The 14,656-nt window shown below is 44.0% G+C and overlaps 1 protein-coding gene and 3 non-coding genes across 6 annotated transcripts in view; 1 reads left to right on the top strand and 3 right to left on the bottom strand.

Annotated features, from left to right (window-relative positions):
* Window positions 1–1,217: 1,217 nt before the first annotated feature.
* bbs9 (Bardet-Biedl syndrome 9) overlaps window positions 1,218–14,656 on the bottom strand; it is an 87,346-nt gene continuing 73,907 nt past the window's right edge. For all 3 annotated transcript variants that reach the window (XM_052066470.1, XM_052066472.1, XM_052066471.1), the window contains one exon: window positions 1,218–2,794. In XM_052066470.1, the coding sequence (XP_051922430.1) occupies window positions 2,520–2,794 (275 nt within the window). In that variant the 3' untranslated portion in view covers window positions 1,218–2,519. The remainder of the gene's footprint in view (window positions 2,795–14,656) is intronic.
* On the bottom strand, window positions 8,028–8,100 carry trnak-cuu (transfer RNA lysine (anticodon CUU)). The gene has a single exon. It is a non-coding gene; the product is annotated as a tRNA-Lys (tRNA).
* trnak-cuu (transfer RNA lysine (anticodon CUU)) lies at window positions 8,469–8,541 on the bottom strand. Its single transcript has one exon. It is a non-coding gene; the product is annotated as a tRNA-Lys (tRNA).
* Window positions 8,991–9,063, top strand: trnak-cuu (transfer RNA lysine (anticodon CUU)). The gene has a single exon. It is a non-coding gene; the product is annotated as a tRNA-Lys (tRNA).

The following is a 14,656-nucleotide window of genomic DNA, read 5'->3' as shown; positions in this document are numbered from 1 at the left end:
TTGTTATTTTTTTCACTTTACTTTTAAATCTGCTCGTGATTGTTCTCAATTTGTACTTTGCATGTTTGGCAGTTTGTCCCATTTGGCTGCATATGCATTACATGCATGAAAATGCATCTTGATAATCATCAATGGTGGCTCCCCTTGCCCCCATGTGAGGGCATGGCAGTATCATAATTGCTTCATTTAAAAAAAAAACTGCTTCTAGGAAATTAATCACACAGAGTTTGAATTGGACACATGTTCATGAGTGATGCTCAAGTGCAGAGCTTTTTTGATAGGACGTTTTAAATTGAATTAGGAACTTTTGGAAGACCGAAGTGTGTTCAGACTATGGGAAATAATGTCTAAAGTTACAAAGTTGAGCTCTGGGGCACATCCAAGGCAACTTCAGCACGAGGGACCTGGCTCGTCACTTTTTGGCTTTTTGGGAAGGAGGGGGTCTTTATGGTGAGGCGGGCTGGCTGATGGTGGTGGGGTGGCCACTAGGAATCAACCCCAAACCTTACAGTCGTCTTCCAAATGTCCTGCCACTGTGAGCAGATAAGCGTCAGATTAGAGTGAAATGCTAACAGAGCGTAGCTAACGGCTAGCAGATGAAAGCTCTCACAAACAGAAGAAGAAAAGGAAAAGGAGAAAGTGACCAGAGACGATGTTTCCTGCCGGAACAGACAGGGGGGGCCGGTCGGAGCCCCCCCCCCGCGCCGGCCCCGAGGTTAAAGCCTTCTGCAGCCGACAGGTCTGGCCCTCAAAGACCCTGTGTGTGTGTGTGTGTGTGTGTGTGTGTGTGTGTGTGTGTGTGTGTGTGTTTGTGTGTGAGAGAGACTGGGTGAGGGGGTGGTGGATGGATTTTGTGGTGGAGGGGTTGAGGTCAGCTGTCTCAACCACAGGAGCTTGTCTCTCTCTGGGCTTATACCTGCATCTCCAACACAATGACAAAGCCAAATTCTCCTGGAGGACGATTTTGGTACTGCGTGGACCAAGAAAAGTTTTCAAATTGGAAAAAGGGGGTAAAAAAAAAAGAGATACGTAACAATAGCCGTAATGACGTGAGGAAGAAAAACAAACAAAAACAATGAATTAAATGTAGAAGGAAATATTTGAATATTTGAAAAGAATAAGTAAAAATTAAAGGCAAGAGAAAAAAGACAAATTAAGGCAACGAAACATTGCAACATAAAAAGTGAAAAAGATAAAGGAATAAAGTGCAATGAGAAGAAGAGGAAAACATTAATTTATTTGAAAGGAAAAACAAAAACACACAGATAAAACCCCCAGAATAAATAAATGGGCTATAAATGGGATTTATAGTAAATGAGAGCAAGAGCAACAAGAAAAAAAGCGAACAACAACAAGTTTCTAAAAGAAAAAAACAACTTTGGACACTAAGAGGTCAAAAAATAAGACTGGAAAGTGTCACAGTTGACTTTCATTCTATTTTCTATTGAACAAAGTTTTCTTGGTTTCTATCTGCCAGGAAGTAGATGTGACGCAGTTGCAAAGCGGGAATGGAGCTAAACTTCAAGACCAGAGCCGTTGCTGCAAGTTCTGGCAAAAGTGACGCGTCGTTCTTGCCTGACTTCCTCCTCACGCAGCACAAAACATTTCACTTCAAAATCTTGACAAGAATTTTTATTTTGGGCTTTCATTGACTTTTCTCTCCTACATGTCGACGCTAACCAAGCAGACAACATGAATGCTAATGCTAGCAGACAAACGTGACCATGTTGCCATCGTTACCAAGTATTATTAACTCGTATCAATGGAAAGTAAATGTTTACCTGAGCACACGTCATTCAAATCAAGTTTTTCAACACCGACGGGTTTTTTTTTTGTTGATAGAAGTTACAGTCAGTATCTCAAAAACCTGATGTGCTAGGAAAAAACAGTCAGGACATAAAAAAAAAAATCATCGTCAAAAATATATTTGGGGAGACATAAAACAATCTCTGATTAAAAAAATCTATTTATCTGTGTCATTTATTATTATTTTTTGTCGATTTGGGAATGACACGCAGGACAAATAACATGAAAGTTTTGAGTGAGTAGATTTTTGTGAAAACATACCCCAGACGACTTCTTGCAACTTAACGGTGGTTTGCTGTTCAGCAGTTTTGTGCCGTCCTTCTCACTGGGAAAATAAAATCACAGTATATAGTTCAAATTTGGTTTGTTCAAACCCTTTGTTGTTGACGTCTGGGTCTCTTATACATGTTTTTAGAAATGTATCACGAAAAATGAAATGACATACTACGATGTGCTTTGGTTTGATGAAAAAAACAAACAAACAGGCATATGCATGTATTTTGTCCATATTTAACATTTTTGTCCAAAACCTGGTTAAGAAGTGCTTTGTCCTATGTGGCCCCCCAGTGGTGCTGATGTAATATTGTGCCCCCCTCCACCATTTAAACTGCCCATCAATGGTGAGTGTATTCTGTTTTGAATGAGCAGCACGCGGGGCGGCTAGTAGTTAGCGCGTCCACCTCACCGAGGCGATCGAAGTTGGAACCTCGTGCTCAAGCCTCTCCAGCCTCAGGATTCTTCTTCTTTTCTTTGACTTTGCCCGCAGACGCCTTTTTGGAAACTTTCCTATCCCCTGCCTCCTTGTCTCGCTCCTTCTTCTCCTTGGAAGATGACGACGACTCCTTCTTAGCTTCCTTGTCCTCCTTGCTCAACTCCTTCCTGGTGTCCTTCCCCTTGGACGACTCCTTCTTCTTCACCTCGCCCGCCGCCGATGTCTCTTCTCTCATGGCGCCCTCTGATGGTTCGCTGGAGACTTTTTTGTCTTTATCTGAATGACAACGATGACATCGTCAGCAGGGGTGCACCAATGTGGGTGTTTCAACAACCCCATTTTTCCCAGTCGAAGGTGAGGATAGTTTTTAGAAGAGAAAGTCAGAATGATTTTTAGTCAGTTAGTTTTTATTGCATTTTGATTTTTGTTTTTTAAATTCTGTTAAATTATTTTTTTATAAAGAGTTTGTGAGGTTATATTCGTAGTTTGTATTTTTTTTTTCATTTTAGTTTAGGTTTTAGCAGTTTTATTATATGTACGCACAGGCAAAGTAGATGTACACACTTTTTACATGGTGTAAGGTTTGAACGCTCATACTTTTCATCACAGATGTGAGGATTGTAGGTGCACCCACATTTTTCCCACACTTAACAGTGAAAAGTGTCAATACCCAAATACGTGGGGAGACACATTTCCTGTTAAAAGGTTTCAAAACCTACTTTTTGTCGCAAAAATGTGGATGTTTTAACACCCACATGTGCTGGTGAAAGGGTTGAACACAAACGTTTTGTCACATTCGTGCTGATGTGGGTGTTGCTGAAACCAACCCCATTTTTGTCTGCATGCGGGGGACACTTCTCCCATGGGAAGCATGCAACTGAAAATAGAACTGGGTCCAAGACGGAACCTTGAGGGACTCCACACTAAAACAGTACAAGAGATAAGTAGGAAACCGGACAAAATACAAATCTTTTTTTTAGGTGAGAATGAAACCAATTTCACGCTGTATCAGTACAGTTGTTACAATACACCCACTTTTTCGTTGAGAGGGTTCAACATCCATGACGTGGGTATCGCGTGGCTCCAGGAGCTCGTTTGTTATGTGACCTCAGACGGGTGCTGGGAATGCTAACGAGCCCTTTGTCGCGCCTCAGACGGGCCGTCGCAGCGGCACTCAGATGGGATTAGCTTTGACTTTTGTTGTCGTACGCACACACACACACTTACACACACATGCGCGCGCGCACACACACACACACACACACACACGCACACACACACACACACACACACACACACACTCTTTAGCATGTGGACAAATTGAGCGACAACAGCACCTGTTGCATTACAAAGCATCTCCACTTAACTGAAGGACCCCCAACCACCAACCCCCGCCTCACCCTCTCGGGGCCTGTCACAAACACACATGTTCACACACACATACACGCGCACACACACTTTGGGTACACACACGAGCAGCAGCTTGGATAGGCTGCGTGATAAGATGATAAGAGGATGCTTGTCTGCCTACAATGAGACGCTCTTCTTATCTCCATGAGAACATTTACAGACCACAGACTGATGTCTCGTTCACTCTGTGTGTATGCGTTATTTTGAAAAATAATTGACTTGCGAATTTTCTTTCCTTAATATTGTGAACAAAAAAATTGCATCATATCAGATTTTTATACTTAAGTGTTGTGGTTTTATAGGTTAGGCTCACAGTAAAATAAAAACAAATGAACCATTAATGAATATGAAAGACAGTTTGCACATTGATTTTCCATCTTTTGAAGCAATCGCCATGACAACTTTACAAAGATTTTTAGCAAATGTGGGCCAAAATTTAGTCAGTAAACCTACACATATTTTTCCATCTGATGACGACAGGTGCACTCTAAGTGGGGGGGCAATACAAGGAACAATGAGTTCGATCAACTCTTAATTATTGTTGTCAAATGCGGGATAGCCAATTTTCACAACAGCAAAACTAAAAAAATATTTAAGGAAGTTTGTTCCCTTGAAATTTTGAATTCATTCAATTCTTTTTTATTAATTTATTTATTTAGTTTTAAGACTGCACTACACACACACACACACTGAAATCCACACGACAGCCTCGATTCCAACAGCGTGGTACCACACACACACACACACACACACACACAGACAGAGGTACACGACGTGTCGTGGGTTCGCTGCGGGCCATCTGTGCGGCCGCCTGTATTTTGACGACGGCTGCGTGCCGTTAAATGCAGCGCCGCTAACAGGCCCGAGCAAGCGGAACGTGTGGGCTTTGAACGCGCCGCAGATAATCCACCGATCCTCAGCTCAGATGCACTTTTTTTTGTCTTCTGTCATGAAAAAATAAAATAAAATGGCGGCGGCGCCCAAAAAAAAAAAGACGACAGGAACCTTTGCGTTGTCGTCTGCTCAATCTATTCATCCGATTCATTGCAAGGTGAATACCTTTAAAAAAAAAAATACGAGTAAGACTAATGTTAGCACCAACGCCAACATTAGCCACTGCAGCTGCATTGGTAGCATGGCTTATTCATGTGATCCATCGCTTTGAAGTTTCAGCGTTTTGGAACGTAAAACAAATTAAAAGTCAAAATAAGGGTGATAAAACGACCGCAGTTGTGTATTCTTGGATCTCCTGTTTGCTCGATTTATATCCAGTTGTTGGCAAATGAGGCCTTTTTTCTTCACCCCAAGGGGGATATTCCGAACAGGTTAGGCTGCAAGTGTGTACCCGTTATGCAAAACGATCTTCACGCCGTCAGTCACGCTTTTGGTCTCTGATGAGCTCTTTATCCTCGGCCCCAGTGGCTTCTTAATATAAAATTCGTCAGAGGGTAGATTTTTTTTTAATCGGGAGGTAGCGGTTGGGGGATCTGGAACATAAAAAATGATCACCCAAAAACCGGTGAAATATGAACCATAAATAGAGTAGGGGTTCATTATAATGGCAAAAAAGTGTGAAGCTTTTTAAGAAAGGCACCGAATACGACAAAAACATCCTTACACACGCAGTATATGTATCTACGGTACATTCAGAAGATAGAATTATGATTTAATAAGCAGCTGACGTGGAGGAAAAGAAGCAACTCAGTGTTTCTTCTTATTAGTGAAAATGAAACACCTTCACCGCTCATTTGTGGGAAGCACATTAGAAGAAACTTTGTATTCCCTGGATGGCGGCGAATGGAGCGACACCAGGCTGGGTTTCCTGACACGCCGATCCAGACGTGTCTCAAGTAGCCGACTGAGCGCCTTTGTGTCGCAAAACAGAGAGGAAAAAAAAAAACTTGTTAAGTCGACAGATGTTATGCCGCCATCTTGATTTATGTCATTTGCGAATATTTTGCGAGGGCTCCCTGGAGAAAAACTACGTTGACAGACGGACGTGCAGGTGCTCAGAACGCTTTCCCAGCGACGGATTTTGTGTTTTGACTCTTAGCCATTAGCTTCCCGTCATAGTTCATATTTCCATGTGTCGACTGCAAACAAGCTCAAATGCCGGTTGCTCCTGAGAAGGGGCCACAAAGATGGAATTCTTTGCAAAATGTCATGACGCCAACCCCCCAAAAAAGTGTAAAATGAGAAGAACAACTTTATGGTTCATTTCGGTTCCGTTTTGGGAAAGTGAGCTCCAAAATGTCACATACTGAACAATAACAAAACCCAGTGATCTCAACACTCCAAATTGTCCCTAGGTGTGGGTGTGAGCGCGGATGGTTATTCGTCTCTGTGTGCCCTGCGATTGACTGACAACCGGTTCAGGGTGTCCCCCGCCTACTGCCCGAAGACGGCCGGGGTAGGCTACAGCACCCGCCGCGGCCCTTGTGAAGATAAAGCGCATCAGAAAATGGATGGATAGATGGATGGATGAATCTTGGTCAAAGGAACTTCATATCGGACGAGTCTTAGACGACCTCCTTCCAGATGTTTCTGTGCACCGTGTATGTTTATCGTGCGTAATAATCATAAGCTACCGTGCATGTAACCTAAAACAAGTGCAGTCGTGGAATGCTGATGCACAAAGGGTGAGCGAACGACACCGAAGACCACAGCTTCAATGCTTGCCCGCTTGCCTGCTCGCTAGCTGGCTGGCTGGCTGGCTGGTTGACTGGGTGCGGTTTAGTGGGTGGATTCATACCCGTGGTTGTCCGGGATATTTTCTCTCCGGACAGAAACGCCCTGCAAGCACCAACGCATGCAAATGCACACACGTTATGTGGACAAATGTATGTTGGGCTGCTCTAAGACTGTTTTTCATTTCTATAAAATTGTGCAAAGTGTTTCATGTATGGTGGTATAAAATCTGTCTCTCTCTCTCACACACACACACACACACATGCACACACACACAAAGAGGCGAACACACGCACACGCCTCCATCAACTTCCTCATGCGCTCTGAACTGTCTAAATACAGTCGGCCACATCAGAGAGGACGTTTACAACACTGGCTGAGTGACACACACACACACATGCACGCACGCACACACACACACACACACACACACACAAAGTGCATTTGCAGCTGTACATACAGTGTTACATATGTCATCTTGCTAAAAATTGACATTTATAGACATGCACACACATGCGCGCGCGCACACACACACACACACACACGCACGCACACACACAGACAACGCAGCATAAACAAAGACAAACAGTGTGACTTGACTTTGTTTTTTTTTACAGACACAAGTCCATCACTGTGTAGCGTGACGACACATTTAGAGGCATGCACACACACACACACACACACACACACAACCCTGAAATGCACACATCGATCGAAAAACGCGAGGCGCTCAAGAGTGTTGCGTGGCACCAACTGAGCTAGCCACGAATGCTAAAGTTAGCATTTAGCGTTGGCTCACGAGCCAACATCTCCCGGTTTCAATCCAAAAATAGGTTAACCTTCAGCCTCTGAGGAAATGCTGACATGGACTGATGTTGCATAACATAAGCAAGCCCGGCTAGCTCAGTCGGTAGAACATGAGACTCTTAATCTCAGGGTTGTGGGTTCGAGCCCCACGTTGGGCGTGTAACTTTTAGGGCCTCTTTACCCGTGGCCATCAACCTCACAAGGCAACTTCACATCAGTTTTACACTCAGAAATGTTTTCAAGAGGGTGATTTTGCGAAAGTTGAACTGTGAATAATTTGTTGCGATGTGTTTGAATATATCAGCATTTTCAAATCCCCATTTTTTAATGTATAGGCTCAGATTTTAATAATATTTCCTTGCTGCTGGTATAGTTTTTTCCCCAAGAGTACATTATTACCCTTATGTAAATCATTGTGAAGGGGACTCCTTTTTACATTTATGTGATTCATTTGGCTACTAAAACAAGAAGTTGTTTATGGTGGCAAAACATTTCATCAATGTATTAATGGCCTCTCGTTGCATAGAATGAGAAAGCTTTGGACGAGAGATGAGCAGCATTGACATTTATAGCCTCTGAAAAGGAACAAACCTAAACAGACAATCGCCCAACGTGGGGCTCGAACCCACGACCCTGAGATTAAGAGTCTCATGCTCTACCGACTGAGCTAGCCGGGCTTACAGAACTAGCACAGACGCACCTTGACATTCGGGTTGCTGCTCTGGTGAGCCGGTGACAACCAGATAAAAAGGTCACTGTGTGTGTGTTTGCATATAAAAGACTGGAAGACACAACACAAAGTCTCTACTGTTCAACTATTAAGATTCTTCCCACATACTGCATTTCTTTCTTCGCTACTGTCACCCCAACTTCACTTGACCACGTCGCTGCTGCCATGGACACGGAGTACAAGCAAACACACACACACGCACACGCACACACACACACTCTCCAATGTCGGTTAAATGAATCGCTTAAAAAAAAAAACATCCACTTCAAGACAGAAGGTACTGATTTGACGCGACCAATCAACACAAAAGCTAACCGCCCAACGTGGGGCTCGAACCCACGACCCTGAGATTAAGAGTCTCATGCTCTACCGACTGAGCTAGCCGGGCTTGACATACTTAGTTAGACAGACAGCACATGGAGAAGCACTGTTACTTTAAGGACCCCATTGAGACTTTCGGAGTGTGAGTGTGGATTGTGCTCTTGTTCATTGAAGAGATTCGGTCAGTGAGACACCTTACCATTGAAAACAAGAGCTATTGTTATTTTAGTACTTACTCTTTGACAATCTCAGCACTCCCAAACCTTGGCCGCGTTTCGGCCATAAATCAAATATATGTTGGCACGCTGCATTCCACACGCGCGACTGCGCGGGCGCACACATACACACACACAATAAATAGAGCTCACGGTCATATCCAGGCATGCATTCACCTGCAAAGTGATGCACCGAAAGTATGCCTAGTATCAATGAATGATCACACACACACACTTAGGAAGTCCAGTAGCCATGGAGTGTATTGACAGTTGGAAAGACATTGACAGTGGGTATACGGCAGCCCGGCTAGCTCAGTCGGTAGAGCATGAGACTCTTAATCTCAGGGTCGTGGGTTCGAGCCCCACGTTGGGCGGCTACTGTTTTCGATGCTTTGTTGCTAAACTCGACCATTGGGCAGCGACCAGGACCACCCCCACCAATCTGTGGTCTTGCCCAAAACCACCAAAAAAACTCCCTCCAAAACTGGTAGAGTAACAGGCTGACTTCATCAGTGATATTTAGTTTTGGTTTGTTTGTCACAGAACATTTGAGGTCAGCATCCAGAGTGAGGAATCGCTATTATTGAATAGCAATGTTAAACTTTAAAGAGACAGCCCGGCTAGCTCAGTCGGTAGAGCATGAGACTCTTAATCTCAGGGTCGTGGTTTCGAGCCCCACGTTGGGCGGTTACTGTCTTTGATACTTTGTTGGTAACCTTGACCATCAGGCAGCAACCAGGACCACCACCACCAGTCCACGTTGGTGCCCAGAACACCCTCAAACTCAAAAATAGACTGAATCAGATGCTTTGACTTCACAGCTATTCACACAATCGACTTTCCAACACAACCTCCAAAACTGGTAGACTGGCTTCATCAGCCATCTCATTTTGGTTCCTTTCTCACAGAAGCAATGTTAAAATTTAGAACTCCAACCCAGCTACCCCGGCTAGCTCAGTCAGTAGAGCATGAGACTCTTAATCTCAGGATCGTGGGTTTGAGCCCCATGTTGGGCCAATGTGTTTTTTTGGGTTGTGAAATCCAAAAGGCCAGTTGCCAGTAAAGTTACACATTTACCACTCTTTCTTTCTGACAGTGTAACAATTCGATGAAGTTGCTCCCTGCAGTTCTAATATTTTCTTTGCTGACGTGTTCATTATTGACACGCTCCTTGTTGACATGATCGTTACAAACGTGTTTTCACGGACACGTTCATGACTGACACGGTCCGATTGGGCCGAGACGCCGAGGAAGACAGACACAAACACAGAAGCGCGGAGGGGGTCCGAGACAGAGAGGTCCCCAGGTACGGGAGGTGGTCATGGGAGAGCAACTGTCCTTAAATATGATCACAGCAACACCCTAGCATGAATGTGTGTGTGTGTGAGTGTGAGTGTGTGTGTGTGTGCGTGTGAGCGAGCTACTGCTGAAAGCGTTCTTTATCATGTCTCGCAGTGCTTTCACGAGAAGGATCTCTCACTGGCTGTAGAAAGGTAAGCGGCGTCATTTTGCTCACGCGGAAATGGAAGCTGCTAATGATCATTAAGAAAGTCTGCCGCGATGTTTCAAGGCCTACTGACTTTGCTTCAGTGACATGAGGACATAACTTGCCACTTGAAAATAAGGCCCTTGAGTTCTTAGAAAGGCGCCCACAAATAAAATGTTTTTATTATTCATTCATTCATCTTCCGAACCGCTTGATCCTCACTAGGGTCGCGGGGGGTGCTGGAGCCCATCCCAGCCGTCTCCGGGCAGTAGGTGGGGTACACCCTGAATTGGTTGCCAGCCAATCGCAGGGCACACATAGACGAACAACCATCCACACTCACACTCACACCTAGGGACAATTTAGAGTGTTGAATCAGCCTGCCATGCATATTTTTGGAATGTGGGAGGAAACCAGAGCACCCGGAGAAAACCCACGCAGGGCCGGGGAGAACATGCAAACTCCACACAGGGAGGCCGGAGCTGGAATCGAACCCGGTACCTCTGCACTGTGAAGCCGACGTGCTAACCACTGGACTACCGGGCCACCCCTGTTTTCATTATTATTATTATTATTATTCACCAACGGAGCAAACGAAAGGTTGTTTATAGTCTTCAAATGCGAGAGTCATTTGTTGTCATTTCATTTTCATTAATGAAATGACAAAATTCAATCCCGTTAATTAATTACAGATTATTGCCCGGGCTGCTACAATGTTTTTGTAAAAAAAAAAAAAATTAAGCTGTAGTTTTTGTGTGTGTGTGAGTTTTTACAGTATAAAGGTGTGTCATGGTCATCCGGTCCTGACCAAGGCTAGAACTTCGGCGACCACTCTCTCTCCAGTTGGGAGTCAAGTGCGCGATGTAACAACATGAAAGCCCTTGACCCTGTCAAGTCAAAATATATCTTCTGAAATTCGAGAGTGTTAACAAGCGCGCCACATTTGCTTCAAAATTAAAAAAAAAAATCAAGCTATCCTCTCCGCAACCAGAAGCAACGTACATGTCCAAGAATGCGCTGAAACTACACTCAATTGTCAACCGTCAATCAAATACCACCTAGTAAGATCCGGAAAAATGGATGCAACTTTGTCGAGCATCTTTCTGATGCCAATACATGACCACACGTTTGAGCTGCGGGAATATATGCCTTGAGCCTGAAATACTGTACAGAGTCATCATGGGGCTTTTCCGTGCTGTAACGATGAGGCGCTCTAAGAAGACTAGTTTTACACGGTGGCTGTCAAATCAGATTTTCCCTCCTTTCTGCCTCGTTAGTTTGCCTGCGTGACATTTGGCACCGACAGCAAAGTGCTGTAAAGCAGCCGCGACTATCCGAAGCCAAGAAGAACTTTCGGCGTGTCGGCTAAGCTAACAAGAGGTAGCTAATTGCTAGTTGCAAGTGACTCAGATACAAGATGATGCGGATGAAGGGGCGACAGTTCTTATATTGAGGGGGTCTCGGTTTTAGCCCCACCCCAAAAAGATAGAAAATTGTGAAAAGAAATAGCTCCGCAATTGAGTGTTACTCATCTCAACGTTATTTATTTTTGTCTTTCTGTAATTTCATTTTATCGCTGGTGGGTCTGTCAACGTAACCCCGGCGATAAACGAGTCACTGTGTTCCCTTGAAACCTTCCATCGACTCGACTTTTGCTCGCAAGCGTGTGCCTGGCAAAGTGCGCACATCGTCCACGGCGGAGGATGGTGAGACGGTGAGAGGAAGTGAGTACATTCCAAGCTAATCCTGATAGGACGCGGCGGGCCGGGATACAAGAACACGTCGGCCGGGGCATGAAACACATTGGCAGCGTTGACACTTTGGCAGCGGCGCTTTATTTATGAGGGGCTGCTCTAAGCTTGTTTACGCAGTGCTCGTGTGAAAGGACGCAAGCGCTTCGCGTGCACACGCGTGGCCCCAAGAATACGCGGCGTATTCTTTCAAAGAAACATCCTCCAACGTGTGTGTGTGTGTGTTTGCTCAGTGTGAACAAAGACAGCAGTGTGTCCCGCAGAGAGCGAGAGTGGGCGAGACACATCCAGTGTATATTACTTATTTATCTAACTTAGAACTGTTTTATCCCACGTGCCATAAATCTAACAGGCTCTCTGCCCCGAACACACGCATGTGCGTGTGCGCACACATCTGTAACATGTTAGCTATTGTGTTTCAAACACCGGCTTGCGTTTTTTTCCCGCGGCTCGGAATAAATCATGAAAAGTCCCGTATAAGTCTTGCCGTACCGATCAGATAACAGGACGTCTTGTGAAAAATAGATCATTTTTCTTTTGTGTGTGTGCCGCCGTCACCGTAATTTCTAGCAACAATGTCATAAATGACAAAATATAGAGTTAGGTGCGGTAATCTCTCGTTTAGCGCGGGGGTTACGTTCCTAAAAGAACCGGTGATCTGTGAAGTAGCCTTCTTTTCTTTCTTTCTTTCTTTTTATTTTTTAACAATTATTATGCATAGAATACCATGTTGAATGAAACAAAAGACTAAACCTTATTTTTCAGGTACAAGCATTAAAAAAAATAATAAATAAACGTTTTCTTACAAAGAGCTAACAGTTTTCAGAAATACTGTGCAGAACGTTTCATCGACATTGTGTGACAGCGATGAGGCGCGGAGACCGTTGACCGTCTCTTAGCCAATCAGAATGCAGAACATAATTCACTGGAGAAAAATAAATAAATACAATTCGGTACAAAAAAAATTCGGGAACCAGCGAAGCCGTGAAAGACGAAACGTGTAACAGCGAAGGATTACTGTGAGTCCGAATTTATAGTTGCACCCCTTCAATGTAACAGGGGTGCCAAACTCGTTTTCGTCGCAGGGCACTTTGGAGTTATGTTTTTTGCTCGGAGGGCCGTTATGAGCGTGAAACCAAATAAATGTTTAATCGCCTCATTGTATTATTAGTTGTACACAACAAATTGATGGATGACTTGTTTTGAAATCAGTCAAGTGAATGATTGGATTGGCCTTTTTTGTCATTACACGTTAGTGCAATGAAAATTTCACGCTCTGCACAAGAAACATGAAAAACAATGCAAATTGGGTGTTCTGGGCACCAACACTGGCAGGTGAGGGTGGTCCTGGTCGCTGCCTAATGGTCGAGGTTACCAACAAAGTATCAAAAACAGTTACACGCCCAACGTGGGGCTCGAACACAACCCTGAGATTAAGAGTCTCATGCTCTACCGACTGAGCTAGCCGGGCTGACTCTGTAAATTTTAACATTGCTTCTTAATGACGGCGATTCCTCACTCTGGGGTGCTGACATCTAATGTTCTGTGAGACAGGAACCAAAACCAAATGTCATTGATGAAGCCAGCTCGTTTCGCTACCAGTTTTGGAAAGTCGATTGTGTGAATGGCAATGATTGAATGTTTATTCAATTATTATTTAAGTGATCTTAAATTATGGCCAGATCTCAACATTATTTATCACGCATGATAATTTGACATTTCGGTTGAGATTTTCGCAAAGATCATGCAAGTTGACACACATGATTTCTTTTCGCAACAAATGATGCGGCGGGCTGGATCTGGGTTCCGGGTCTTGAGTTTGACACCTGTGGTGGATGACCATGTTCTGCCACAACAAGCCGGGGCGGCAATCAGCTCCAACGGAAGACTTACTGTGCGATTAACAGAAAGACGGTGAATACATGCCGGGGAATGTTGTTGGATATTCTGTTTGTATGTGTCACTGAGTAATTTGGTGATATCAAATGCCATTGGTTGGGTTGAACATTTTAATGTTTTTACCCCCAAAGGTATTCATTTGAAGTGTCAGTTTTAAAGTCAATTTTAACTGGGAGTGGCAACGATTGTAAACAGCTTGAAGCAAGCACTCTGCATCTTATTTGGAGATTTGGGAGTGGGTGTGAGAACAGGCACAAAGGAATATTATTATTTTTTTTTCAATGTGCTTTCACGATCCTGTAATTTCTCCTCTTGGAGTAAGTCTGGAACGTATCCCGTGCGATAAACAGGGGTTCATTGAAGATCAACGAACTGTAAAATTGTTGCCTAATCACCTGTCTTTTAAAAAACATATCGGTGAGCACATGGTCAGGATCCAAGTTCGATTTCCACAGAAATGAGGCACATCTCAATGTGCGTATCACTGAGTTTGCCAGTGTCCACTTTGAGGTGATTGCTGAGGCAAAAAACAGCTGCTCAAACACACTCGCAGGAGGTGGATTTGTGCTTCATTTCTCTCCAGATTCTTTCAGTCTTTCATTCCCGTGGCACTGTTGACATGCTTGAGCGAAGACGAGTTACGAGTGCATGTTTTCTCACTTTTTTCAGACGGATTACTTCCTTTTCTGCTCGATGTTACACTTCCTTCCTGCAAGGGGGCCAGAACATTTTCTCTGTTTGCTTTTGAGCTTTTGGAAACCGCCCTGCGCCAAGTTCATAACAGAGAATGCGTGACACACTTATTAACAGCGTTTATGATGGGAATGACAA

The sequence above is a fragment of the Hippocampus zosterae genome, chromosome 5 (assembly GCF_025434085.1).
Source record: "Hippocampus zosterae strain Florida chromosome 5, ASM2543408v3, whole genome shotgun sequence".
NCBI lineage: Eukaryota > Metazoa > Chordata > Actinopteri > Syngnathiformes > Syngnathidae > Hippocampus > Hippocampus zosterae.
This window is presented reverse-complemented; position numbering and strand designations above follow the sequence as displayed.